The sequence below is a fragment of the Spermophilus citellus genome, assembly GCF_964194105.1.
Source record: "Spermophilus citellus genome assembly, chromosome: 18".
Lineage (NCBI taxonomy): Eukaryota > Metazoa > Chordata > Mammalia > Rodentia > Sciuridae > Spermophilus > Spermophilus citellus.
Window position 1 is genome coordinate 3,130,860 of NC_138200.1, and position 26,807 is coordinate 3,157,666.

The 26,807-nt window shown below is 57.9% G+C and overlaps 1 protein-coding gene and 1 long non-coding RNA gene across 2 annotated transcripts in view; both read right to left on the reverse strand.

Annotated features, from left to right (window-relative positions):
* The window catches only part of LOC308637323 (leukocyte immunoglobulin-like receptor subfamily B member 5), a gene marked incomplete at its 3' end in the record, with an annotated part of 32,540 nt that extends 6,278 nt beyond the window's left edge, over positions 1–26,262 (reverse strand). The window contains 7 exon segments of the mRNA XM_081273635.1: positions 5,622–5,718; positions 12,596–12,646; positions 12,944–13,250; positions 13,963–14,265; positions 25,519–25,803; positions 25,972–26,007; positions 26,161–26,262. Of these exon segments, the coding sequence (XP_081129761.1) occupies positions 5,622–5,718; positions 12,596–12,646; positions 12,944–13,250; positions 13,963–14,265; positions 25,519–25,803; positions 25,972–26,007; positions 26,161–26,194 (1,113 nt within the window). The 5' untranslated portion in view covers positions 26,195–26,262.
* On the reverse strand, positions 10,013–12,434 carry LOC308637607. The gene is made up of 3 exons (XR_014019640.1): positions 11,596–12,434; positions 11,383–11,429; positions 10,013–10,350 (listed from the first exon to the last, which is right to left on the reverse strand). It is a non-coding gene; the product is annotated as an uncharacterized lncRNA (long non-coding RNA).
* Positions 26,263–26,807: the final 545 nt, after the last annotated feature.

The following is a 26,807-nucleotide window of genomic DNA, read 5'->3' on the forward strand; positions in this document are numbered from 1 at the left end:
CCCATTAGCTCTATGACCCCGTCCTGGCCCCTTTGGACCTGGGTTTGATGGAACACCAGTGACAGTTAGCACAGAGGACAGTGCCAGGGAGACCAGCTACCCCAGGTCCACTGAGGGAGTCAGCTTGGTGGCCCATCCTGGAGGACCTGGTGTGTCTGTCATCAGCTCACCCCTGAGCACCTGTGCTGGTGGCTGTGTGAGGGGACCCCAGTGGCCTGCAGCGTGTGCTGGCTTCTGAGTCCCCAGCCCTCACCCCCCAGCCACTCTCTCTATTCCAAGATGCACCCCCAGCTTCAGGAGCATTGGGCACATCTGTGCAATCAGGGAGCCAGGAAGGGACATGGACGTCTAGCCCAGGTCCATCCCACACCCCAAGTGCTCTTTGCTGTTGCCCTAGGAAGAGGTGGAGATTCTGGCCAGAGCAGAAAGGTCGTCCACCTCCTGTGGCTGAGCACTGTTTCCCTTGCTGCCCCTCAGCCCCCAAGGGTGTACCTCCTGAGAGCCAAAGAGTAGGTGGCCAGAGGTTGGGGACAGGTCCAGTGTGGGCTGCTGTGATCTCAGCTTGCTCTGAAGCCTGCTCCCTGCAGGAGTGGCCAGGGTGGGGCAGCGGAGGATCAGGGGCAGCAGGAGTGGGCTCAGGTGGACACATGCTGAGCAGGGCTGCTCCTGGACCCTGCTGTTATGGGAGGACATCTGAATCTGTGAGCCCTCCCCAGCTCAGGGTCAGGAGGAGGCGTCTCAGCCTCACGTCCTGGTCAAGGAGTGGATTCTCCCTGAGTTCACTGACGAGGACACCAGCCCCAGGACTAGAGTCCAGTCTGTCTCTGACCGTTCCATGTTCAAGGTCTCTGTCACCTCGGCTCCCTGCCAGCTCCACTGCTGTGGCTCTGGTGGGGTGCCCTGTGGACACTGCGTGGACATGGAATGGGCTGGACCTCTCCCACCTGCGACTCTGAGCTCCAGGGGTCTCTGTGTGAGGAGCTCTGCGAGGGTGAGTCCTGGTGAGGAACCACTCACTGCAGGTGCCCGAGGGCCAGGTCACAGGCTCATGGGAGCTGTTGGGAAAGTCCCCTCCGGAGCTCAGGAGGAGGCCCACCTCCTTGGAGTAGCTCCCCCAGGACACCCTGAGGCTGGCGTGGACGGGGCAGGGTCAGAGCCTGTGAATTCTGATAGAAGACCAGGAACCAGCGAAAGCCCTAGAGTGACATCCCCCAGATCAAGCAAAACAAGACAAAACTGAAGCCCATTTAAGATTCTTCTTCATCAGAAAGTGCTCAATGTCTGGAGGTCACTTGCTGCTGGCCAGTCCCTGTGACTGCAGCAGGGGCACCCTGACCTCAGTCCCCTGTCAGGTGGAGACCCTCAGGCAGTGCCTGGTCCCCAGGGGTCCCTGTGTCCAGCACTGGAGCTTCCCTGCTCACCAGGTGACCCGCCCACCCTGGAGACCCCAGAACGTGATCACCTCGGCCTTTTGCGGATCTGGCTGAGGCCAAGGAGGTGTCCAGGCAGGTCTCAGAGGAGAGTGGGAGAGTCAGGGTCCAGCATCCTTTTCCTTTGCTTCCAGAGGACCCAGTGCAGAGGGTCCCAGGTCCCCTCATTGTCCCCACACCTCCTACCTGGGAGAAACCCTCGTGTTTTGCCAAAACCACAATCTGCGCCTGGGAGGATCCTCGTGTGTCCCTAGATCAGGTGCTTAGATGGAGCACTTGTGACACAACCACACAGAGGTAACCCATGTGGACTCTCTCCCAGGACTCTGCCTGTCCCTAGTGCTGGCCGTGGCAGGTCACCCTGGGCTCCTCAGTGCATGACCTCAGCTTCCCAGGGCTCCCCCCTCCAGCCTGGGCTCTGGAGGCCCAATGTCTTCAGGAGGGACTTTCCACCATGTCCTCTGCTGCCTCCCCTTCCAGGGCCCAGCAGGGACAGGAGGTGGGTGAATTGGGGCCACATTGGGGCCAGGATGCAGGAGCTGAGCAATGAGCAGGATGTGGTCACAGGACCTTCACACCCTGCAGGTTTGCTGCCTCCTCCCCACAGCAAGGTGACCAGCTCCTCACCCCAGGACGGGCCGGGGGTGGGCAGCTGTAGAGGAGACCTGGGTGCAACCCCAGCCCTGCAAGGCCCCGCTCCCCCTCCTGCTGCCTTCCCCTGTGTGCACACTGCAGGCTCCACATGGCCACTTACGTGCAAGGAGACATTTCAATATGTCTCAGCACCTCTCTTGGTCTGTGGGATCAATGGATTCCCTGCCTCAGCCCAAGGTGATGAGGGTGCTCCTATGGAGCATGAATGGGTCCCTGGGTGCTCTATGCTTCTGCTCCTGACGTGTCCCACAAGGTGTCCAGGTTAGCAGAGGTGGGGGACTTGACCTGCTTTGCATCCTGGGCGTTCACTGTCCCAGGTCCTTCCTTTCCCATAACCTGGGAGCACGTCCCTGTTCAAGTGCCTCTGCCTTCTTGACCTTCATGTCCTCTCATTCCTTTCATATCTTTTGTTTGTTTGTTCTGATTCCTTTGCGGCCCTGAAGGTGGACCCAGGCCCTGGGGGTGCTCTGCAGGCCTGTCCCATGAGCTACATCCTGTCCAGTCCTTTTTAGTTTTTATGTTGAGTCATGAGGTTCCTAAGTTCCCCAGGTGGCCTTGAACTTGCCATCCTCCTGCCTTGGCCTCCAGAGTCACTGGAGTTAAAGCCCTTTGCCCCTGTGCTGGGCTGGTCTCTGTAATACCTTTTAAGGGTTCACTGTTTCCATCCATCTCCTCCGTCTCCTACTATAATTGAAATGAGTAAAGCATCCTCTTCTAGCTGATGATATTATTGCGTTCTTGTTGCTGACTTACTGTGTCGACTTTGAGAGATTCAGTTAGATAACCGCTCAGAGACCAGGGTGCACATTTGTCTCTGTCAGCTCTGGAGGATCTGTCTTCCTACCCCAGGTGCTTCATGGTGCTGTGTTCCCCTGTGTCTTTCATGAATGCCGGGGAAGTCCAACTCTGCTCAGTGCTCGGGGGTCCCTTTGCCTGGAGGGATGAGTCCTCTGCAGGTGGCCACAGGAGTAGGCATGGTCCTGGGTGGGGCCCTTGTGACAGGGGTGGAGGGCACTACACCTCCCACCAAACCTGCTGCTCCTGGTGCCCAGTGGCCGACTCCTCCCACAGTCCATTATCTCAGAGGAGTACGTGTGCAGCACAGAGAGGGAGAAGCTCCCCCTTCAAAGCCCTGTGGGGCCTAGTGAGGCTTTGGGCTCCTGAGGTCCCAGCTACTCCGAGGCTCAGGAGCCCAGGGATGTCTTGAGTCCAGGAGGCCAGTCTGGGCAGCACAAGAGTCCTGCCTCAACAACAAGCAAACCCTCAGCAGATACAGTGTGAAGGGCAGAGACCAGCTGCTGTCCCACTGGGTGGGGCTGGGTGACGGCTCCCCGTGTCCAGGTCCTGGTGTCCATCAAGGCCCTGACAAAGACACGCCTCGAGAACCAAGTGCAACCTGAAGGCTGTGAGCCTCAGAATCAGAATGAGACAGGAAATAATAAGGTCTGAACAAAAAAATAATGAAATAGAGAAATAAACAAATTCACAGTATCTATGAAACAAAGGGTCAGTCTTCATAAAGATAAACGTGGTTGACCAACCCTTTGCCAGACTGACCAATATAACCAGAGGGCAAGCCCAAAGGTGGACGAGGACACATCAGCACAAACACAGCTGAAATCCAGAGGATCATTCAGGGTTATTTTGAAAACTTATATTCTAATAAATTGCAGGAAATAGAACATACAGACATATTCCTAGACACATTGGACCTACCAAATAGGAACCGACGGCTATAGAAAACCTAAAAAGGCCAATATCATGGGAAGGAGTAACAAAAAACATTCCCAGAAGGAAAAGCCCAGGACCAGATGTATTCTCCGCTCCCAGACCTTCAAAGAAAAACCAATGCAAAGTTCCTCCAATTGTTCTGTAAAATAGTGAAGGGGGCAGCCCTACCAAACTTACTCTATGACGCCAATATTACCCGGATCACAAAACCAGATAAAGACACACGAAGAAAATAAAACTGTAGACCAATTTCCACGATGAACATAGATGCAAAACTTGGTAATAAAATAATAGCAAACCATATTCAAAACCCCTTATAAAGGCTGCATACGATGATCAAGTTAGACTCAACCCAGGATACAAGCTTGGTTCAGTACCCACCAGTCAATCAACATAATTCATCACATAAGTAAAACCAAAGACAACAATCACATGATCATCTCAATAGATGCAGAAAACCCTGGGGACAGAATCCAGCACACATTCACTGGCTCAGTGGTTTAACGATGGCTAGCATGTGTAGGCCCCAGGTTGAATCTCCAGCACTGCAAATAACAACCAACCAAACAAACAAAACAAAACTCTGATGAAACTAGGGACAGAAGGAACTCACCTTAGCATCATGAAATCCCTATGTGAGAAATCCAAAGCCCACGTCATACTGAGCATTGCCTCCAGAGTCAGAAACATGACAAGGATCTCCATTCTCACCACTCCTATCCAGGATCGTTCTTGAGAGTGTAGCCAGAGCAATCAGGCAAGACAAGGACATTCTAGGGATACAAATAGGACAGAATAAGTTCAAATATCTTTGATGACTGATGCTTAAAGGAACTGAAAACTTCACCAGAAACTTCTAGATCTGGTAAACATAATGTGACAAGGAATTTGCCAGCTTCTCTTCCAATAAGGAATTAATAACAAGGATATATAAAGAACTAAAAAGCGTAACACCTAAAAAACTAACAACCTACTCAATAAACGGCCAAATGACCTAAAGAGGCATTTCTCAAAACAAGAAATGTGAGTGGCCAACAATCATAGGAAAAAAGGTTCCACAACTCTAACAATCAGGGAGATACAAAGCAAAATCACATGATCATCAAGAATACAAATAACAATGAATAGAGGCAAGAATATGGGGAGAAAGAACACGCATACCCTGTTGGTGGGACTGCAAAATAGCACAACTACTTTGGAGAACACTATGGAGATTCCTCAAAAGACTAGGAATAGAGCCACATATGACCCAGTGACCCCACTTCTTGGTGTTTATCCAATAGAACTTAAATCAGCATAGTGTAGTGATTCAGCCACATCAATGTTTATAGCCAAATTATGGAACCAGCCCAGGTGCCTGTCAACAGATACATGAACAAAGAAAATACGATTGATACACAGTGGAGTTCTACTCAGCCATAAAGAAGAATGATATTACAGCATTTGCTAGATATGCTAAAGATAAAAAAGGAATAAAAAAGAGATCTCACAAAAATAGAGGGAGACCAGTCGAGCAGAATTGGGGACCAAGGGTCAGGAAGGAGGGAGGGCAACAGGGAGGACCTGGGGAGGGAAGTGGACCGGGTCATGCTGTGTGCAGTGTGAACAGACCTGGATGCATATCAATTCATATGTAAGAGAAACGCACCAACTAAAGGTAACTTAGTAGAAAGAAGACCGACCAGTAGAGTGAAGGAAGGCAGGGGAGGGGGGTGGGGGAGGAGGGAGCCCTGGGGACTGACATAGGGCAGACTGCTGTGTGCACTATGAACATGTCAAATGAACCCCACTGTGGTGCCTTCCTACACGGCACTGGTGGATATTACACACACGGACTCCACAGCCCACGCAGGTTTGCAAGAGCTTGAGCTCACTGTTACCATGCAGCAGGGGCTTCTGGAACCTGGTAAGCAAACGGGGGTTGTCCCTGAACCTCAACCAGGCTGAGCCCTGGGCTTCCTTCCTGCCCTGGGATCCCCGAGGCCCTGACACAGCTCAGGTCTGCACCGCCATCAAGGTGAGACCAGGGCTCTGCTCAGGGCACTTGGGGACTGTCCCTTCCACTCTGGCCTGCTCCTCCTTGGTCTAGTCTTTATCTACACTGGGACACCCTCAAGGTGTTAATGTCCTGTTTGGACTTTGGCAAATGCTCCCTTAGAGGCTCAGCAGGAGTGCGGTTCCCACACTGAGCACGAGGACACCCAGCTTTCAGGGTCTAACGTCTTTCCCAGGACAGACAGTGGCTCTTTGTGGAGCTGGTGGGACCCAGTCAGTCTGTAGCACTGTCCCCTAGATTGACAGTGAGGCCCAGGTCAGGGGACACTCAGCGCCTGTGAGCACAGGTCAGAAATGTCCCAGCAGCCGAGGCCTCCCTCTGTCTCTGGCTTTGCTCTGTCTCTGTGAGCTGGGTCATGACAGCCAAGGTTCGTGGTCGGAGATTAAAATGCACACCCACAGACAGCAGTGACAAAGATGAAGCACTTTATTGCAAGCTGCTGCTATCTTATAGAGAAAGTGAGAGTCAGTTATCTTCAACCAGGAAGCTCCTGGGGCCAATCATAGTAAAGGTCAGGTCATCACCTACGGCGCACGCATGTCCGCCTTGCTTAAGATTCATGGGGATCATGAACTGTCCACAAGTGCGGAAGATGGGAGGACCAATTAGAGAATTTTCAAAACCACTTGTTATCCGCCCACTGGCCATTTCCCTGCTGCCATATTGCATTAGGGGCTCCTTATCTGAAAGACCTGGGGAGTTCTTAGGGAAACTCCCAAGAGGTCATACATTCAGGACACACAGCACCTGCTCAGCCTCCTACCTCGGGGAGGGTAGGCCCAAGGTGGACCTCTCATCAAGGACAGGCAAAGCAAGGCCTCCCCCAAGGGCTGTGAGCCCTTGCTCTTACTGGCCTGTCCACTCCTCACTACAGAAATCCCACAAAAACATCACCAGTAAAAAGAAATGAAATGAATCCTTGTCCTGCACACTTACGCAAAACAAAACAGCAGCTTTCGTGACTGTTCACACCCCGTCCTGTGAACCTGTCACTCGCTCACCTGTTCACATGATGTGTGTGTGTCATAGCAGGTGCTCACCAGTGGTGTGTGCTTCCCCACGTGAAGATGGCCATTTACCCATAAATGAATTATAAGGAAAATCACTCTAACACATTACTATTAAATATTTTAATCTCTCATTATTTGTGGTGAGATAAATGCAAAATATTTCCATCCCTAATATTCTATTGACCAGTCCTTGACTACACACACCAGAGACACCTCCAGTGTTAACAAAGACCAAATAGAAAACTTGCGGTTATGGAAATTTTCTATGAAATTCTTAGGGGTCAAAAGAAGAGCATTTCCCTCTCCCTCCCTCCCTCCCCCTCTCTTTCCCCCTCCCTCTCTCTCCCTCTCTCCCCCCTTTCCTCTCTCTCCCCCTCCCTCTCTCTCCCTCTCTCCCCCCTTTCCTCTCTCTCACCCTCTCTCTCTCTCCCTCTCTCCCTCTCTTCCTCTCCCTCTCCCTCTCCTTCTCTCCCTCTCTCTCCCCTCCCTCCCTCTCTCTCCCTCACTCTCTCCTTCTCTCTCCCTCACTCTCTCTCTCCCCCTCCCTCCCTCTCCCTCCCTCCCTCTTTCCCTAACTCTATCTCTCTCCCTCCCTCTCTCTCTCTCCCTCTCTCCCCCCTTTCCTCTCTCTCACCCTCTCTCTCTCCCTCCCTCTCCATCCCTCTCTCTCTCCCTCTCCCCCTCCCTCTCTCTCTCCCCCTAGCTCCGTCCCTCTCTCTCTCCCTCCCTCTCTCTCCCTCTCTCTCTCCCTCTCCCCCTCCCTCCCTCTCTCTCCCTCCCTCTTTCCCTCACTCTGTCTCTCTCCCCCTAGCTCCATCCCTCTCTCTTTCTCCCTCTCCCTCTCTTCCTCCCTCTCTGTTTCTCTGTTTTTAAGGTGGCTGTTTAAGTCACCTTTTGCATCACTGTGACAAAGACCTGACATGAACAATTAGAGGAGGAGAGGTTTATTTGGCTCACAGTGTCCAATGCCGCAGTCTGGCTGGGCACAATTCACAAGCCACTTCTCAAGCAGAAAGGAACTTTATTTTTAGAACACACACACCACACCACACAGCTCTTCAGGAATCCCCTCAGAGCCCAACTGCCACCAAGGGCTTCCCACAAGCCTCTCAACCCCGCCCCCTCCTCCTGTTTGGAGGCCGATTGGCTGGGTCACGTGGGCGGAGACAAAGGAGTCCCCCAATGAGCAGCTCCGGGGTCTGAAAGGGCGGGGAAACAGCCCAATGAGCATCACCGCAGAGGAGCCAATCAGCTGGCAGCTGGAAGTTTGCTGGGGCCACTTGGGCTGTGGCTCTCAACAGTCCCAGGCCTCAGTTCCCAGTGGCCAACCCCACTGCTCTGGGCCCCAGAGGGGGAGGGCATCATGGCAGAAGGGCCTGGGGCAGGAAAGCAGCTCAGGATGCAGCAACAGAGCAGCAGACACAGCGTCTGCCCACCAGGGACCAGACAGAAACCCCCAGGACAGCCCCAGGGACCCCTCCTCCAGCTGTGCCAACCTGCCCACAGTTATTGCCCAGTCACCAATCAGGGCATTAAGCCTGGATCAAGTTACCAGGTGCCACAGGACTCCTCCCCTGATCATGTCCCTCTGAAAGCTCTTGCATTGTCTCCTACGTGAGCTTCTGGGGACAAGTCACATCTAAACCATAACAAGTGCTGCAATTCTTGACTTCAGTCTTAAGAAGAGTCTGCGTATGCTCATTCTGGAGACTAAGAGGTGTAACAGGCCGGCCACCAAGAAGGAGGCTGGGGCCTGGGACAGGGGAAGAGAGTTTCTTGATCCTGAGCTGAGACCAAGACTGAACCAAGGAAAATATAAGAGTCAAACAGACTTAGAACATACTTTCATATCTGCTTTTTGAAATGATTCCTGCTAAGTGTGAATGTGGTCCATCAAGAGAAATAAGCCTGGGAGGTTAGGACACAGGGAGGTATGGCCTTGTGTTCTAAGGACTCCAACTTTGAGGTTTTCTTGTAGGGTCCCTACATTTGCTAGGGAAAGGGAGAATTCACGTTTGGATGATTTTATGCACTTGAATTCATGCCCATAGAAATAGAGCCCCAAAAGCAGCCTCAGAAAAACCATGAGGAGTGTGAGAAGGTAGAGGGAGAGTGAGTCAGTGAAGGGGAAGGGAAAGGAGGAGGGGGGAGGAGGGATGATCACAAGGGGATGCACCACCCTGCAGGGGGAGGAGGGGAGGGGGGGAGGGGAGGGGGAGGGGGAGGGGGACGGGAGGGCGAGGGAAGGGGAGGGGGAGAGAAGGGGAGGGGGAGGGAAGTTAAGGGGAGGAGGAGGACAGGGGGAGGAGGGAAGGAGGAGGGACAGAGAATAAGGGAAAGGAGGCAATGGAGGAGGGAGGGGAAGAAGGAGGAGGAGGAAGAGGAGAGAAGGAGGGAAGGAGGGGAAGAAGAAAAGAGGAGGAGAAGGAAGAAGGAGGGCATTAGAGAGAGGGAGGAGGTGGAGGAAGAGGAGGGGAGGAGGAGGAAGAGAGGGAGGAGGAGGAGGGGAGGAAGAGAGGGAGGAGGAGTAGGAGGAGGAGGAGGACAGGGCAGTGGGAACCAGAGCCCCCGCAGGAGCATCTGGAGGGGGGTTCTCTGTGGACCCTGAGGACAAGGAGGTGTGAGCTGGGGACTCCCCCTCCCCCCTGGGAGCTGGGGGAGTGAGGTCGCCCTGCCGTCTGTCTGTCCCCTCCATGTCTCCATGCCCCTGGGTGTCCATGCCCCTCGCCCACCCCCTGCACCCCCCCGTCCCTCCCTCTGTTCCTCTGTCTCTGGGTCCCCAGGCTCTGCTCCCACTGGGCTCCTGGGTGGCTCCAGGTCTGCTGTTCCCCTTTCCACTGACCTTTCCTGAGGTGGGCAGGGGACCCCTGCAGGCTGCCACTCAGCCCAGGTCATGCTGCTGGACAGAGGGGTCCCAGCCAGATGTGAAAATCAGCAGGAAGCCAGGTGACATGGACCCCCAGGGTCACCCCAGCACATTTTGAACTTTATTGTAAGTTTCCTTTGATCAAAGTCACTTCATTTCTGTGCGTCACCAGCTGGATGCACTTTCCCGTCACACATCTGCTCACTTGCCTTGTGACTCCTCCCCTTGCCTGTTGGTGACTAGGAGAATAAAATGGCCCAACGTGGCACATGGTTGGGGACCAGTTATTGTGACTGGGAATCAGGTGACGTCCAGCAGGTCTCAGATGCTGCTGGCCATGCATGTCAGGCCCCAGGCTGGCCGTGACACCCAGCTGCATGTCCATGGGCTGTCTAGTGCCTGCTGGGGTCCCCGTGTCCCTGTCCTTGCAGCGTGGGATCTGAGTGGTGTCCTGGGCTAGTGGAAGGCCAGGGTGGTGTAGACACTGGACTCAGCTGGACGCTCCTGTCCCTGGGAGGAAGGAGGAGTGGCTGTCCCCTGCATGAGCTTGAGGTAATTCAGCTGGGCGTAGGTCACATCCTGGGGGACACCAGATGCAGCCACCTGGAGTGAGGACAGAGTGGTGACAGGTGAGGGTGGTGCCTGGGGAGCTGGGGCCTAGATGGGACAGGACCCACATGACACCCTTCAGGCTGTCCTCTCCCTCTGATGTGTCCTTCATGACCAGGAATGGCCCTGACTCAGGGGATAAGTGGACACTCCACAATGGCCCTGATTCTGGGCACAGGTGACAGCCTAGGCGTCTTCATCCACAGGGCTCTATGCAGGGGACAGAGGCAGGCGATTCCTGAGTCCCCTCTGGCTGTGCCCCTCACCTCCCACAGGGAGCTGGAGGGACCTGCAGCCAGCAGTCAGCTCTCCATGCCCAGCAGAACTTCCAGGGGCTTCTCAGGCTCTGCCAGAGCAGAGGCACCTGCAGGACTGAGCCCTGCCCACCTCTGTCCTGCCACCATCACACCTGCTCCTCATGCATCACCTGCAACACCAGGACTCGTGCCTGCTGGACAGGTCAGCCTGTGCCCACTGGCCTCACACTGCTCCTCCCTTGGCAGGACCCTCTTCCTGAGATGCTCTCAGGCCTGTCCCTGTGGTGAGGGCTCTGTCCAGGTCCTCCCCAGGGAACCCTCCTTGACTGTCCAGTTAACCCTCCTGCTCCTGCCCATGGCCCCCGCCCCACCTGGCTCTATCCTGGGTTCATAGCCGTTGCCCTGCCTGGTCTCCCCACACCTGTCTGCCTCTGCCCCGTCTGTCTGTCCCGGGGCTGTCCTGTGTCTGAACACCAGACTGTGTTTGCTGCTGCTGTACAAGCCCCCAATAGAGCCTTGCCAACAGCAAACCCCCAGGAGTCGGCCATCTGTGTGGCTGGGAGGGGGCCAGTGCAGGGCAGGGCTGTGGCCAGGTCCACGTCCTCCTCAGGAGCAGGTGCAGCCAGCTCAGCAGGGGGAGGAGGCAGAGGAGAGAGGCCAGCGCCCAGGCCTCAGGGCAGGAGGCCGACCCGAGTCCATCAGCACAATCAGCTGGGAGGAGAGAAGAGGGCAGCGGGCAGAGAGGAGGGCGGAGGAGACGACAGGTCACCTGGTGGCCTTGGGTGGCCTCTGGGGAGGTGACAGCAGTGCTGAGCCCTGTGTGACGAGAAGAAGGCAGACCTGTGAGGCCCACACGGGCTCTTGCTGGGTCACCTGGGTGGTCCTGCTGGTCGGGGTGACAACCAGGACTTCCCATCCTGTGTGCCCTGAGCACAACTTGCTGATTCCCTGGGACGCCACCACGTCTCCCCTCCCCACTCACCTGCCTTCCTGCATGGTCCCCGACACTGATGTCCCAGGAGGAGGAAGAGGGGCAGCAGGAGGAGGGGAACCGAGACCCCCACCAGAATCTTCAGACTCCTTCCCAGTCCTGGGCACGGGTGTGGACGAGGAGCCACGGTGCTTACCTGAGCACCTACTGTGTGCCAGCCCTGCTGGTCTTTCCACCCGTCACCTCCAGCCCTGTCACTCAGGCATCATGGCACTGCCACCCACTCCCCAGGACAGATGAGGAAACTGAGGCTCAGAGGGGGGTCCCCTGCCCAGTCACCCAGCAGGAAGCAGCAGAGCGGGGCCTGAACTGGGGGGTCTGACTCCCAGTCTCCTTCTCTCCCCCAGAGCTCAGCCCTGAGCTGGAGGAAAAGAGCCTGACCCCCCGATGGCCCTGAGCCCTCCCCTGCTCAGTGTCACTGTCACTGCACAGAGGGGACAGGGCCCTGCAGACTCAGGTCCTGGAGGCTTCCCTGGAGGCCCCTCTCCCAGCAGGGCACAGCCAAGGTCAGCCTGAGAGGCACCTGAAGGTCAGGGCCAGGCCTCTCCTCTGCCCTGGGAGAAACTGAGGCCCAGAGGGGAGGGGCTGGTCCCCGTCAGCATCTCCAGAGGGGGCTGCTCCCCCTCAGCTCAGCCCTGCCCTGGACCCACCTCCCACCAGAGCCCCTCACTCACCACTCTGGGGTCCTGGGTCCGTGGGGGTGGGGGGCTGGTCCTCAGGGCCTCCTGGGGTGGGTGGGAGGTGAGGGCTGGGCTGCCTGCCCCCCACTTCAGCTGGCTGCTCCTCCCCAGGCTGGGCCCAGAGTCACCTCTGCCTGGACCTCCCCCTCATGCCTCCCAGCCCTCAGCCCCAGGGCCTGAGATCCTGACCATTCTCTGCAGTGCCCTGGACACAGCTGAGCTGAGTTTGTAATTGGACTTTGTAGCTCAGAGTGATTCTTGGTGGCCCAAGAATGCAGGACACTGTCTGCACAGAGGCCCGTGAGACTCACCAGCTGTTGACTTGGGTCCTAAGGGTGGGGGGCTGGTTCCCCCAGAGGGTCCTGGGAATGAGGAGAACAGGAGGGTGAGGGGTGCAGGCTGCCCCTGGGGACTGTCTCTGCCCATCCTCCTACACCTGCCTGGCCTCCCCAGCACCCTCCTGTGCCCACCTGCACCTTCCTGATTCCAGTGGTGGGTGGGTGCACAGGCTGGAGGACCCCGTTGGCCCCTCCTCTCTGAGGGGTGAGTCCCACTGGCCGACCCTCCCTAGGGCCCCTCCCTCCCATTCCACCCAGAGCTGTCCTGGGCAGGGCCCTGGGGGAATCCTTGAGCTCAAAGAGGATGGGGTCAGGGGTCACTCCCATGAGATGACCAGGTCCAGGGGGGCACTGGGCCATGACAGCAGGTAGGGGGATGAGCTGTGAGAGCCATAGCACCTGTAGGTCCCCCCGAGGGCTGGGGTCACAGCTCTCATGGAGAACTCTGCCTGGTACCATGGGGCTCGGTACTCTGCTCTCAGACGCAGGGGGGGATCAGCTGCCCCCTCCTTGCACAGGAGGAAAGTGTCCATCTTGATCTGTGACTGACACAGCAGGGTCACGTTCTCCCCTGAGGACACTGTGGGACCCGGCTGCACTGAGAGGGAGGGTGTGACAGGGAGCTGTCCTGGAGAGAGGAAGGAGGGTGAGGGTGGCCCCAGCCTGTTCTTAGCTGAGACCTCCCCAGGGCCTCTCTCTGAGGACCCTGTGCTCTCTGTCTGTCTCATTGTCTCTGATTCTTCCTGTCCCTGTGTCCCCCTGTCTCTGTCCTCTCTGCCCCTCCCTGTCTCTCTCCCTCCTGAGACCCCACATCACCCTGGCCATCACCTCCTGGGGCTCCCCAACAGGGCTGTGCAGAGGCTGGGTCCCTGACTGCACCCTCTGGGATCCTCTCCTGTGACCACAACGTTAAGGGGGTCATTGTGGGCTGACCACTCAGAGGAGAGGCTGTGTCCACCGTAGCACCTGTACCGACCCCCGTGGGAGCTGCTCACAGGGCCCAGCAGGAAGTCGGCCTGAGAGAGCCCAGCCTGGGGCTGCTGGGCAGGGCGCTGGGGGAGGTCCTGTGTCCCCTCTTGGACACAGCAAATTGGTCATAGCCAATGTCAGTGTGACACTGAGGGCCAGCTTCTCTCTAGGGGCAGGACAGTGCCCTGCTGGGTCAGAAGGGAGGCCTTCCTGCACACCCCTGGAGGGAAGAGGTATCTGGGCTGAGGGCTGGATCCTGCCAACCCCCTGCCTCCCCGTCCTACCTGCAGGTCACCCTCTCATACCCTGAGTCTCTGCCCACAAGGTCGCAGCCTCACCAAATATTGGAGTGAAGGATGGGAATTCCTTACCTGAGACCAGGAGGTCCAGTGGGTCACTGGGTTCTGACCACACCTGGGGTCTGCTCCTGAAATAGCCATAACATGTGAATGTCCATCTGTCGGTGGGGTTAAGAGGCCCCACGGGGAAGTGGGCCTGGAACTGCCCACTGGGTTTTTGCTGTGAGTCCAGGGTCCAGGTGAGGTGGTGTTCTCCTTCCTTCACCAAAATAAAGCCGTCAAATTCCTTCCATGAGCCACACTGGAGGGTCACATTCCCTCCTGAGGTCACCACAGGGCTGGGCAGGGCTGAGAGCCTGGGTTTGCTGTAGAATCCTAGGAGAGAAGGAGGCAGGTGTTCATGGCTCCCTCCTCCCCCATTAATGGGCTGTGAGAGGGACACCTGGGGGCAGACCGCTTTCCTGAGGCAGAGCAAGGGGCTGGGACCCCTGAGTGTCCACTCACCTGTCACCACCAGCTCTAGGCGTTCACTGTGCTGGGAGGAGCCAGCAGGGCTCTGATAGTAGCATTGATACCCTCCTGCATCCTGCGCAGTCATGGTGGGGATGGGGAACATGGCCCTGTTCCCTGGACCTTGTAAGGGTCTTCTGCAAGTGGGGCTCCAGGGTTTTTCCTTACTGAGACAGTTCCACGTGGCGTCCTGTGATCCCTGACACCAGAGGGTCACTGACCTTCCACGGGGAATGACAGGGCCTGGTTCCGCCCACAGAATGGGCTTAGGGAGGGTCCCTGCAAGAAAACCAGAGGCTGGGTCCTGACCTGTACCTACCCCAGGTCCCACTGCCCTACCTTGTCACCACCCTCCGCCCAGGCTGCTCTCTTCTCTCCTGAGACCCCAGGGGCTGAGCCTGGGCAGGACGTGGGAAGCTGCAGGGCCCTCACCTGAAGACCCCCGGAGGCTCTGTTGCAGACTCAGCCCTGGAAGAGAGGTCCCCGTGAGGAGCTGGCATCTCAGTGTTGGGGAGAATTATTGTCCCTTGTGGTCACAGCAGCCATTGGGTACCATATGAGACTAAGACCTGAGGGTTCCCTGTGAACAGGCACCTGGGACCCTCCCCACCCAGCCTGTGTCCCTCCCTCCAACACTGACCGAGGCAGAGGAGGACAGGCAGGGTGGACCTCATGCCGCCTGCTCTGAAGACTCCAGCGTCCAGAGAGGAGAGTGCAGGCCCTGCAGGTCAGACAGCACGGAAGTGGTAAGCAGGGGCTGCTGCTGGCCCCTTGTCCCCTGAGCTGCGCACCCACCGGATGGGGACGGCCCCTCCTGTCCTTTCTCTGGTTTCCCCAGGGCAAGGCTCACAAAGATCACGCCCCTTGGGGACATCTCAGTAAAGAGCTGAGGTCCGCCCTGACCCTGAGGCCCTCATGACTGACCTGAATGCTGCCCAGCCAGGCCAGGCCCCAGGCCCCACCTGAGTCGGCCCCACACAGGCTGAGTCCAACCCAGGATTATGTCCTCAGAGGATCCAGGAAGGGAATGTGGGGGTCACTCCTAGACCAGGTGAAACATGATCAGCTACTGGGCAGGTGGGTGCCAGGCTCCAGAGGCCCAGCATGGTGGAGGCCAGCATCCTGCCCTCTGGGAGCTGGACCAGCTGAAGGAGCTCAGGGCTGATTTCCAGTGCAGCCCACCATGGCGCAGCCTGTGCAGGAGCAAACCCCTCCCTCAGCAGCTCTGGTCTATTTAAGTTGGTGGTCTCTGGTGTTTTGTTGCAGTAGCGCAGAGCTGACTGACACAGCAGCTGAAAGGACCGAGCCCTCCTCCCTGAACCAGGTCCCCGTGCTGCACATGAAATGCTCTGTTCTGGGGTGTGGGGGACGATCCGTCCCATCTGCTCTGGAGTCCATGCTCCAGCCTGTCCCACCATCAACAGAGCAGCATGGCTGAGAGCTGAGGTGAGCGTCACCAACCCTGGAGCCTGGCTGTCCTTGTAGGAAAATGCTCTTCATCCTAAACTGAATGCTCCACACTGTGCCAGGTGGGGTGGGACCCTCCTGTCGGGCCTCAGAGCTCTACCTGGCTCATCACTTCCTGTGTGTCCTTGGCTGCAGGGTCCACACAGCAGGGAAGGGACGGCTGAGGGTGAGGCTGCACAGGGGAAGGAGGCCACAGGACTAGGGTGGCAGCTGAGGTGAGGGCTGCAGATGTCACCTCCTGTCCTTCCCGGGGTCCTCCCTGGGCTCTGGGTCTTCAAGGCAGATGTGTGGGGTGAAGGGGGAGCGAGGCCCTGGGCATGTTCTCCTGGTCCTCCATCAAGACCAGAATGGGGCAGGGGTGTGCCTGAGGTTGCTCAGCCCTCCCCCCTAGATCCTGACAACTTACCCCACATCCCCCAGGCCAACCTCCACCTCCCCATTGTCCCCTCTAATCCATGCCCCATCCTGCCACATTGCCCATCCACCATCTCCTTTTGCAGGTCAGCAACCCTGGGCCTGAGGAGCAGGGATGTGGGCAGCCAGTTAAGAGAAGTCCAGGGTCCTGGTGTCCACCATGGTCCTCAACACCCCACAGGTCAGCCTGGGGAAGGGGACCCTCACCTCTGCACCATTCACCCCATTAGCTCTATGACCCCGTCCTGGCCCCTTTGGACCTGGGTTTGATGGAACACCAGTGACAGTTAGCACAGAGGACAGTGCCAGGGAGACCAGCTACCCCAGGTCCACTGAGGGAGTCAGCTTGGTGGCCCATCCTGGAGGACCTGGTGCATCTGTCATCAGCACACCCCTGAGCACCTGTGCTGGTGGCTGTGTGAGGGGACCCCAGTGGCCTGCAGTGTGTGCTGGTTCCTGAGTCCCCAGCCCTCACCCCCCAGCCACTCTCTCTATTCCAAGAGGCACCCCCAGCTCCAGGAGCAGTGGGCACATCTGTGCAATCAGGGAGCCAGGAAGGGACGTGGACGTCTAGCCCAGGTCCATCCCACACCCCAAGTGCTCTTTGCTGCTGCCCTGGGAAGAGGCGGAGATTCTGGCCAGAGCAGGAAGGTCGTCCACCTCCTGTGGCTGAGCACTGTTTCCCTGCTGCCCCTCAGCCCCCAAGGGTGTACCTCCTGAGAGCCAAAGAGTAGGTGGCCAGAGGTTGGGGACAGGTCCAGTGTGGGCTGCTGTGATCTCAGCTTGCTCTGAAGCCTGCTCCCTGCAGGAGTGGCCAGGGTGGGGCAGCGGAGGATCAGGGGCAGCAGGAGTGGGCTCAGGTGGACACATGCTGAGCAGGGCTGCTCCTGGACCCTGCTGTTATGGGAGGACATCTGAATCTGTGAGCCCTCCCCAGCTCAGGGTCAGGAGGAGGCATCTCAGCCTCATGTCCTGGTCAAGGAGTGGATTCTCCCTGAGTTCACTGACGAGGACACCAGCCCCAGGACTAGAGTCCAGTCTGTCTCTGACCCTTCCGTGTTCAAGGTCTCTGTCACCTCGGCTCCCTGCCAGCTCCACTGCTGTGGCTCTGGTGGGGTGCCCTGTGGACACTGCGTGGACATGGAATGGGCTGGACCTCTCCCTCCTGCGACCCTGAGCTCCAGGGGTCTCTGTGTGAGGAGCTCTGCGAGGGTGAGTCCTGGTGAGGAACCACTCACTGCAGGTGCCCGAGGGCCAGGTCACAGGCTCATGGGAGCTGTTGGGAAAGGTCCCCTCCGGAGCTCAGGAGGAGGCCCACCTCCTTGGAGTAGCTCCCCCAGGACACCCTGAGGCTGGCGTGGACGGGGCAGGGTCAGAGCCTGTGAATTCTGATAGAAGACCAGGAACCAGCGAAAGCCCTAGAGTGACATCCCCCAGATCAAGCAAAACAAGACAAAACTGAAGCCCATTTAAGATTCTTCTTCATCAGAAAGTGCTCAAGGTCTGGAGGTCACTTGCTGCTGGCCAGTCCCCGTGACTGCAGCAGGGGCACCCTGACCTCAGTCCCCTGTCAGGTGGAGACCCTCGGGCAGTGCCTGGTCCCCAGGGGTCCCTGTGTCCAGCACTGGAGCTTCCCTGCTCACCAGGTGACCCGCCCACCCTGGAGACCCCAGAACGTGATCACTTCAGCCTTTTGCGGATCTGGCTGAGGCCAAGGAGGCGTCCAGGCAGGTCTCAGAGGAGAGTGGGAGCGTCAGGGTCCAGCGTCCTTTTCCTTTGCTTCCAGAGGACCCAGTGCAGAAGGTCCCAGGTCCCCTCATTGTCCCCACCCCTCCTGCCTGGGAGGAACCCTCAATTTGGCCAAAGTCACAACCTGGGCTTGAATTATTAACAATATGTCCCTAACCATGTTGCCCAGACAGAATCCTGGAGGGACAACCACACAGAGGTGACTATTCCCTTGTGGACTCTCCCTCCCAGGACTCTGCCTGTCCCTAGTGCTGGCCGTGGCAGGTCACCCTGGGCTCCTCAGTGCATGACCTCAGCTTCCCAGGGCTCCGTCCTCTTGCCTGGGCTCTGGAGGCCCAGTGTCTTCAGGAGGGACTTTCCACCATGTCCTCTGCTGCCTCCCCTTCCAGGGCCCAGCAGGGACAGGAGGTGGGTGAATTGGGGCCACATTGGGGCCAGGATGCAGAGCTGAGCAAAGTGAGCAGGATGTGGTCACAGGACCCTCACACCCTGCAGGTTTGCTGCCTTCTCCCCACAGCAAGGTGACCAGCTCTCTCCCCAGCAAGGGGCCTGGGATGGACAGCTGCAGATGAGGCCTGGGTGCAGCTCCACCTCCTGCTGACCACCCCATTTCACACTGCTGGCCTGTTGTGGCCGTGCACAAAACTCGCGACATTACTGCATCTCACTGCCTTTGTTGGGGCCTGTGGGGTGCAATGGGTTCCATGTCACAGTCCCAGGGTGATGAGGGTCTCCTGTTGTTCAGGAGTAAGTCACAAGCGTGCTCTGTGCTCCTGTTGCTGTGTCCCTGTCAGCAACTCCAGGTCAGCAGACTTGGCCTGCCTTCCAGGTCCTGGTGTCCCGGGTGGCCACTGTTTCGTGTCCTTTGCCTTCTCCGCCCTCGGGGAGCTCGCCCCTGAGCCTCTCTGGTGGCAGCTCTGCTGACTCTGCCTTCCTGACCTTTTTTGAGTTAATAACTCTATTTTATTTATTTATTTATATGTGGTGCTGAGGATGGAACCCAGCGCCTCGCAGGTGCTAGACCAGCGCTCTCCCGCTGAGCCCACCCCAGCCCCCTTGACCACCTTTCAGTACCTCCATTTATCTGATATCATGGTTGGTTTGTTCTGATTTCTCTGAGGCACTGAGGAAGGGCCCCAGGCCCTGGGGAGCTCTGCAGCCTCCCCCATGAGCTACGGCCCCAGTTTTGTTTTCTTCTTCCCTTTTCATGTTGAGTCGTGAGTTTCCTCAGTTCCCCAGTCGCCTTGAGCTTGCCATCCTCCTGCCTTGGCCTCCGGAGTCGCTGGAATTAAATCCCTGGGCCTCTGAGCCTTCCTGGTCTCTCTAAAGTCTTCACTAGTTTCCATCCATCTCCTCCGTCTCCTACTATAATTGAAATGAGTAAAACACCCTCTTCTAACTCACAGTACTTTTCAGGTTTTGATGCTGAATTGCTGTGTCGTCTTTGAGAGAGACTCAGGTGCATCTAGAGCTCAGAGACCATGGTACCTATTTGTCTGCATCAGCTCTGAACAATTTCTCTCCGTGTCACAGGTGCTTCATGGTGGTGCGTTCCCTGTTTCTTTCTGGAGATGCTGCGGAGTCGAACTCTGCTCAGTGCTGAGGGCTCCCTAAGCCTGGAGGGATGAGCCCTCTGCAGAAGGCCACGGGCGCAGGCATGGTGCTGGGTGGGGCCCTTGTGACAGGGGTGGAGGGCACCTCACGTCCCACCAAACCTGCTGCTCCTGGTGCCCAGTGGCCGACTCCTCCCACAGTCCTTTATCTCAGAGGAGCACGTGGACAGCACAGAGAGGGAGAAGCTCCCCCTTCAAGCCCTGTGGGGCCTAGTGAGGCTTTGGGCTCCTGAGGTCCCAGCTACTCCGAGGCTCAGGAGCCCAGGGATGTCTTAATCCAGGAGGCCAGTGTGGGCAGCACAAGAGTCCTGCCTCAACAACAAGCAAACCCTCAGCAGGTACAGTGTGAAGAGCAGAGACCAGCTGCTGTCCCACTGGGTGGGGCTGGGTGACTGCTCCCCATGTCCAGGTCCTGTTGTCCACCCCCACCCTGACAAAGACACGCCTCGAGAACCAAGTGGAACCTGAAGGCCCTGCGAGCTGTGGTCACCAAGGGACACGCTGACCTCTAGAAGTTCTGTGTCCTGCAGAACCACACTGGGTGCTCTGTTGTGGCAACTCCTGAGTCACCACCCCAGCCCTGGGGACTGTTGTGCACACAGCCATGTTGTGCAGGTGAGATTTGCAGAGGGTGGATCTGTGGTGCTCTCACCATGAGAAGGAACAAGGGACAACCGTAGCTGTGGGGCAGCTGGGTGTGTCCATGAGCTCAGTGTGGAGCTCATGTCACAGTGTAGACATATCCCAACTCGACAATTTGAGTGCCCCAAATACGAGAAATACTTATGTGTCATTAACTATAAATAAATCCCCAGGAGTCTTCACCATGACCTTGGTTTCTCCCAGAGTGGACAGGCCTCAGCGTGGGTTGCTCCTTCACTTTCTCCATGGACGGTTACATTAAGGAGGGCTGGGGAGGGGCAGTGGGGAGGCCTGGACCCCACCCAGCACTAGGGGAGAAGCATGAGCCAGGTCAGGCATCTCTGGGGTTTGAGAGAAGCTGCGTGAGGTCTCCCCGTGGCCATTGCTCACCCCCTTTCTCGTCCTGGGCTGAGATCAGCATCATCCCCTAGAGGGGGCAGAGGTAGGACGGGGCAGCTGCTGGGTCTGGCAAGGCCTCCTGTCTCCCCTCGAGGGTTTCCTGGTCCCCAGTGACAGCCCATGTCCCTCCTTCCTCCTCTCGGCCACATGTTGTGGGAGGACCTGGCAGGTGGTGGGCAGCGCTTTCAGGTGTCCACACTGGGGAGACGACTCAGAAGGAAACGGTGCCCAGACCCTTTCTCCTCCTGGGTCCTCAGATCTTGTCTGGACCAGGGGTTTGGTCTCTGGTCCTGTGTCCTGGAAGATGAGGGTCTGAGTCTATTTTCTAATCTTCTGTTCAGTGTTCATTGCTTCAAATATACGAGGGTTTAAAAATGACCACTTCACAGCGTCGTCCTGAAGAGAAGCGTTCACAGCCCTTCACATTAGAAAGGAAGCAAGTGGAAAATGTCATTTTCAATCTTTGGTTCAAAATAGAGAGAAAATGTGTCTCCTTCCTGGGGAGGAAATCCTGGGCCACCTTCAGGCAGCCAGCAGGGCACTGGGTGGACAGGAGGCTGGTTGGGCCTGGGACCATCCCAGAGGCCGAGGGCCAGGTGGGGGCTCCTGTGGGCAGAGCTGTGTGCTGCAGGGGACCCGCCGGGTCAGGGGTTTTCTTGAGAACCCCAATGAGGGGAACAGGGTTTCCAAGGTGGTGTCCTCTCAGGTGTGAGGCCCTCTCTGTCCTGCACTGTCTCTGAGCAGCACTGCAGGGGGGGCTGCTGTGGAGTCCCCAGGCCGACCTCACCCAGGACGTGGCTGCAGCTGGCTGTCCCCTTCCTCAGGGCGTCTCAGCTCCTGCGCTCAGACTCTCCACCGTCCTGCTCACATGGGCAGCAGGGCCACCCCGTCCTGAGTTTCCACCTTGGCAGCTGATGGGGGACCCGCCAGCCACGCCCCCTGGATGAGGTCCCACAGGGTCGCCTGGATGGTGTGTCCTGTGGTCAGGACAGAGGGTCCCTGAGGGCTGGACAGGTCACACTGGCCCTTTAAGCCCAGCTGGGTGTTGGTCCTCTGCACCCTGAGAGGGAATCTCCTGCTGCTCCTCTCTCCGGGGCTCTGGCTGGTGGCGATGGCCCAGAATCAGGAGCTGCTAAGAACAGGGAGGGCAGAGGAAGGGGCAGCTGGGGGGTGGGGACCCCTCTGTCCTGCTCGTGCAGGTGACCTCGCCGCCTTCTCAGGAGGGCCTCTGTGGCCTGGCTGACCTCACGCCCCCCTGAGGCTGGGCAGCCGGAGCCCCTGCTCATCCTGACCAGGACGGAGCCCTCAGTGTTGGAGAGGTTGGGCCTCTAGTGTTGCACTGCAGCTCAGGGGAGGGAGGAGGGGGTCTGCAGACCCTGCTCTCCAGATGCTCTGTGGTTAGCTCAGCCCCAGCTGCACCCTCTAGGTGGAGATCCCAGCCATCACCACCTGTCACTGCCAAGTCTGTGCATCCCCCTGGGGACACCAGGCCAGGGCCAGCAGGACACTAGGGAGCTCATTACTGATGGCCGTTGCAGTGGTACCGATGACTGTGCCCCCCTCCCGTTGTCTGTTCTAGGATAAAGGGAGGGCGGCCTCAGCCTCAGAGCGCCTCTTTCGGGAGATGGGAATCTACAGTGAGCAAGACTCCGAAAGTCCCTTCAAGTAGGGGCGCAAATGTGAAAAGCAGAGGAATCTTCAAAAAGATAGTTTTTTTTACAGATTCAGGTGGACAAATGGAAAGGATCTGGCTGGAGATCTGAAATATCAGCAGCATGTTTAAAAACAGGAGGGAATACCAGCCAAGACCACGGAACCGCTTTTCTCAGGAAGAAGTATTGATTGACTGATTTGTTCGCTGATGAGCAAGGGAAGAACTTACTCACGTTAGAAAATACCCAAAGAAAATCCTCAACACAGGAGCAGAGTCTGGAATTAACGCATACAGGTGGCAGATCTGTGTCCCGATGTTCTGGAGGCCGTCTGTCCACAGAGGTGCGTCATGGGAAGCGCGTGATGGTGAGGATCAGCGACAGGGACCGCAGGGAGACAGGAGAGAGAGGACGGGAGGGGCAGAGGGGGACGCCCTGGGACAGGACGGGCCAGCTATGCTGTGAGCCACCTGGACCTGTCCATGGGCTGCTATGTGACTGTATTGCCCTAATAAAAGCCCAGAGAGAGTATCCTGCACCAAGCAGGGGTCGCAAGAAGCGCCTGCCCACAGTGCAGCCCTGCGTCACAGAACATGGCTGGGACCAGGCGCGTGGTGGGACAGGACAGGAGGAAGCAGAGGAGGGGCCTGCTGCCCCTGCAGGTGGCACTGGGAAGAGGGGACCAGGTGTCCTCAACACTAGGGCAGCTCTTCTTGCCCCTGGGGACCTTCTGCTAGAGACTCCAGAATTTGATCAAGAGCAGGAATAGGAATTAAAACACCCACAGCGAATCCACCACGTGTACGTCACCAGACACTAACAAAAAGTAAACCACTATAAGGAAATCACAGAAAGACCAGTAGAGGGGAGGGAACAGGAGGGAGGAGGAGAGGGGAAGGGGAAGTACTGGGGGCTGACTTGGAGCAAATTATCTGCCATGCTTTTATAACCACGCCAGACGGATTCTACCGTCATGTAGAACAACGGAACCAACAAAACCTTTAAACTGCTCCGATTGGCTTCGTGTGGGAGAAGGGCCCAGGGAGGACTGCGGAGGCAGGAGAAGGAGGCTGGGGAGAGAAGACGGGCTGGAGAGGGGGTGCAGGTAGGAGTGGAGACCACAGGGCTCAGCGGGGACAGGGGTTTGAATCCCAGGCCAGGGGAGGGGTGGGTTTCGGATGTTAAATGGAATGTTCGAGGCTGGACCTATAATCCTGTGTTGGTGGGTTGTGTGAAGGGCACGTGCGTCTTGCCCCAATGCCCGGCTCCTTGAGCTGCAGGTGAGGTGGTCAAGAGGGCAGGTCAAGTGTGGGGCCCACCCACACCTGCAACGATGTCCCCACAGGAGAATTCTGGGTCTGCGCTCCCTTCACGGAACCTTGGCCCAGATCTAAGCAGCACCCAGGCGCCAGGTTCAGGCTCCAGTGCTGAGTGCCCTCCGGGCCCTGGATTCACGGTGCCTGGGCCGCCTGCCCACTCCTCCCCACACTCAGCCTGGCCTCTCCCTTGTGAATTGGCCACACATTTCCAGGGTGGCTTGAACCCCACGCGCACTTTCTCTTTCCTTTCCCTATTTCACATCCTGAAAACCGAGTCTGTGGCTGAGTCTGGGGAGGAGGAGGAGAATTAATCGCGGGGAATGTGTGGGGCTGTCCAGGACAGCGGCAGAGCTCTGTCCAGTCCAGAGTGGATTCAGGTTCGCGTCTTCGCAGCTGGGCTGCCCTCCCCGGGTCACAGAAGCCCTCCTCACCATGACCACAGGGACTGGTTAGAGTCCAGAGTGGACTGCAGTCCCCAGGGAGGTCAGCCAGACACCTCCCCTCCTAAAGAACCCGAGAAGTTCAGAGGTGGCGACCTTTGGACAACAGGGACAGGATGTGGCCTTTGATGGACAGGAGACAGCCCCAGATTTGGAGAGATTTAGCCAAAGGTGTCACCCCAAGAGACCTGAGACCACTCAACTTGCAGCAGTCACCCTCAGTGGTCCCCAAACCCTGTCGACAAATTGAGAGGCCCCTGTACCCTACGTTTCAAGGTGGGGTCCTGGTAGCGGGAATGACCCTCCAGAACCCAAGATTTCAGCACCAAGGAGGGGGCGGCGGCTGGCTGCCCTCCCTGCCCGGTTGGCCTGCTCCCTATACAGGCCCTCCACACAGTGCCCCCTCCACACAGTGCCCCCTCCACACAGTGCCCCCTCCACACAGTGCCCCCTCCACACAGGTGTGCCCTCCACACAGGTGCGCCCCCCATGACTTCAGGGGGTCAGGCCCCTCCACAGATGGAAGAACAGGCTGTGCCACAGACCACCCAGGGAGTGACGCGTGTACCGGGAAGCATAAACAGGTAGGCGTGACACACGTGTATGCGTGTTCAGCATGGAGTAATCAGATCACAGGTCTGTGCGCTGTAAGCACAGAGGTGTGTGCACACATACCAGGCAGGAGGGGAGGAGGCCATCTGGGTTCTCAGTCGGGCACTGAGAAGCCACACTTAAAGGTGACATTCAAGCTGATCCCCGAATAGCACCGCAGCCAAGCGGCTGTGAAGAACCTCTGTCTGCTGGAGCCTCTGCTGGTCCTGTCCCCATCTGCCCAGTTCTGAATCTCTGCTGTCACTGTCTCCCAACCTCCTTCAAATGGGCTCAGGAACCCGGTTCCTCTCACCGCATCCAACCACCAGGTCAACACCGGGGGACATGGGTCCCACCTGAGTCATTCACGGGAAAGGCTAAGGTTTCCTCACCTGAGACCTGGAGCTCCCGGGGGTCACTGGGCTCTGACCACACCTGGGGTTTGCTCCTATAATAGCCGTAGCATCTGAATGTCCACCTCTGACCAGAGGTCAACAGGCCCACAGGGAACAGGGCCTGGACCTGTCCACTGGGGTGTCGCTGTGAGTCCAGGGTCCAGTTGAGGTGGTGTCCTCCTTCCTTGGTGAGAACAAACCTGCCATATCCCTCCCCTGAGCCACACTGGAGGGTCACGTTCCCTCCTGAGGTCACCACAGGGCTGGGCAGGGCTGAGAGCCTGGGTTTGCTGAAGGATCCTAGGAGAGAAGGAGGCAGGTGTTCATGGCTCCCTCCTCCCACACCACCCCCAGCTGGGCTGTGAGAGGGACCCCTGGGAGCAGACCCCCTCCCTGAGGGCAGAGCCTGGGGCTGGGACCCCTGAGTGTCCTCTCACCTGTCACCACCAGCTCCAGGGGGTCACTGCGCTCTGACCACCCAGAAGGGCTGAGATAGAGGCATTGATATCTCCCTGCATGGCGCTCAGTCATGGTTGGGATGGAGAACTTGGCCTTGTTCCTGGGCCCCAGTGGGCTCTGTCTGTCCCAGGACACTGAGGTTCCCTCTTTATCCAGACGGAACTCCTGAGCCTCCAGGGGCCCCTCACACCAGATGGTCACTGGCCTTCCCCAGGTGACCACAGAGCCTGGCTCAGCCCACAGGGTGGGCTTGGGGAGGGTCCCTGCAAGGGGATCAGAGGCTGGGTCCCAGCACAGCCCCTCAGATCCCAACCCTCAGCCCAGACCCCTCCAGGCTCCCCAGCCTCAGCCCCCAACTCTGTTCTCCACCCAACTGTCCAGGGTGGCTCCTGGTCCCCAGGAGGAGGACCTGGACAGCTGGGGACACTCACCTGCCTGCCCTCGGGTCCCGGGGCCCAGACTCAGCCCTGGAAGAGAGTTCCTGTGAGAGGGGAGCCCCTGAGGCCTGACAGGCCCTGTCCCCCCACAGCCTCCTGGGCCCTGGGTCTCCTGGTGGCCAGGGCCTGGCTGTGGGCTGGGTCCCCCCAGAACAGGGTGTCCCCCCCTCCTTCACATCTCACCCAGGCAGAGCAGGGCCGTGAGGGTGGGGGTCATGGTGTGTCCTCCCGTGGTCCCAGGGTCCAGATGGAGGAGGTCACAGAGCTGGAGGACAGACACACACAGGGTGTAACTACGTGGAGACTGGAGACTAGTTCTTCCCTCCCTGGGACTGTGACACAGCAGCCCCACAGGAAGGGGACAGCCCACCTCCCAGCGTGGTCTTGTTTTCCTAGGAATGTGGCCCTCTCAGGATGCAGTGTCTCTGCAGGCCCTTCAGACAGAGTGGGGTCTCCTCTGTCCACCCCCACGGTCTGTCTGGTCTGTCCTCATCCCTCCAGGGGACACAGCACCAAATACACCTGCTGCCCTCCTGAGCCAGACCCTTCCAGGTGAGAGTGACCCAGGGCTGGGCCTCCCCTCTCAGGGCCTCCCTGGGGCTCCATCTCCCCTGCAGCCTGTCCAGGGCACAGGGTGGTGAGCCCCTTGCCAGGGCAGTCATCCCCCAGCCCTGGAGATGCTTCTGGGGAGATGCAGGCTCCCTCTTCAGGGGAGGGCAGAGCAGCAGAGAGACGCAGAGAAGTCCAAGAAAGTAACAAGTGTCTTTTCGGGACTCTGGAGTGTGGTTGGTTCTCTGCTTAAGTCTGCCCCGTTGACTTCCCCTCCCGGT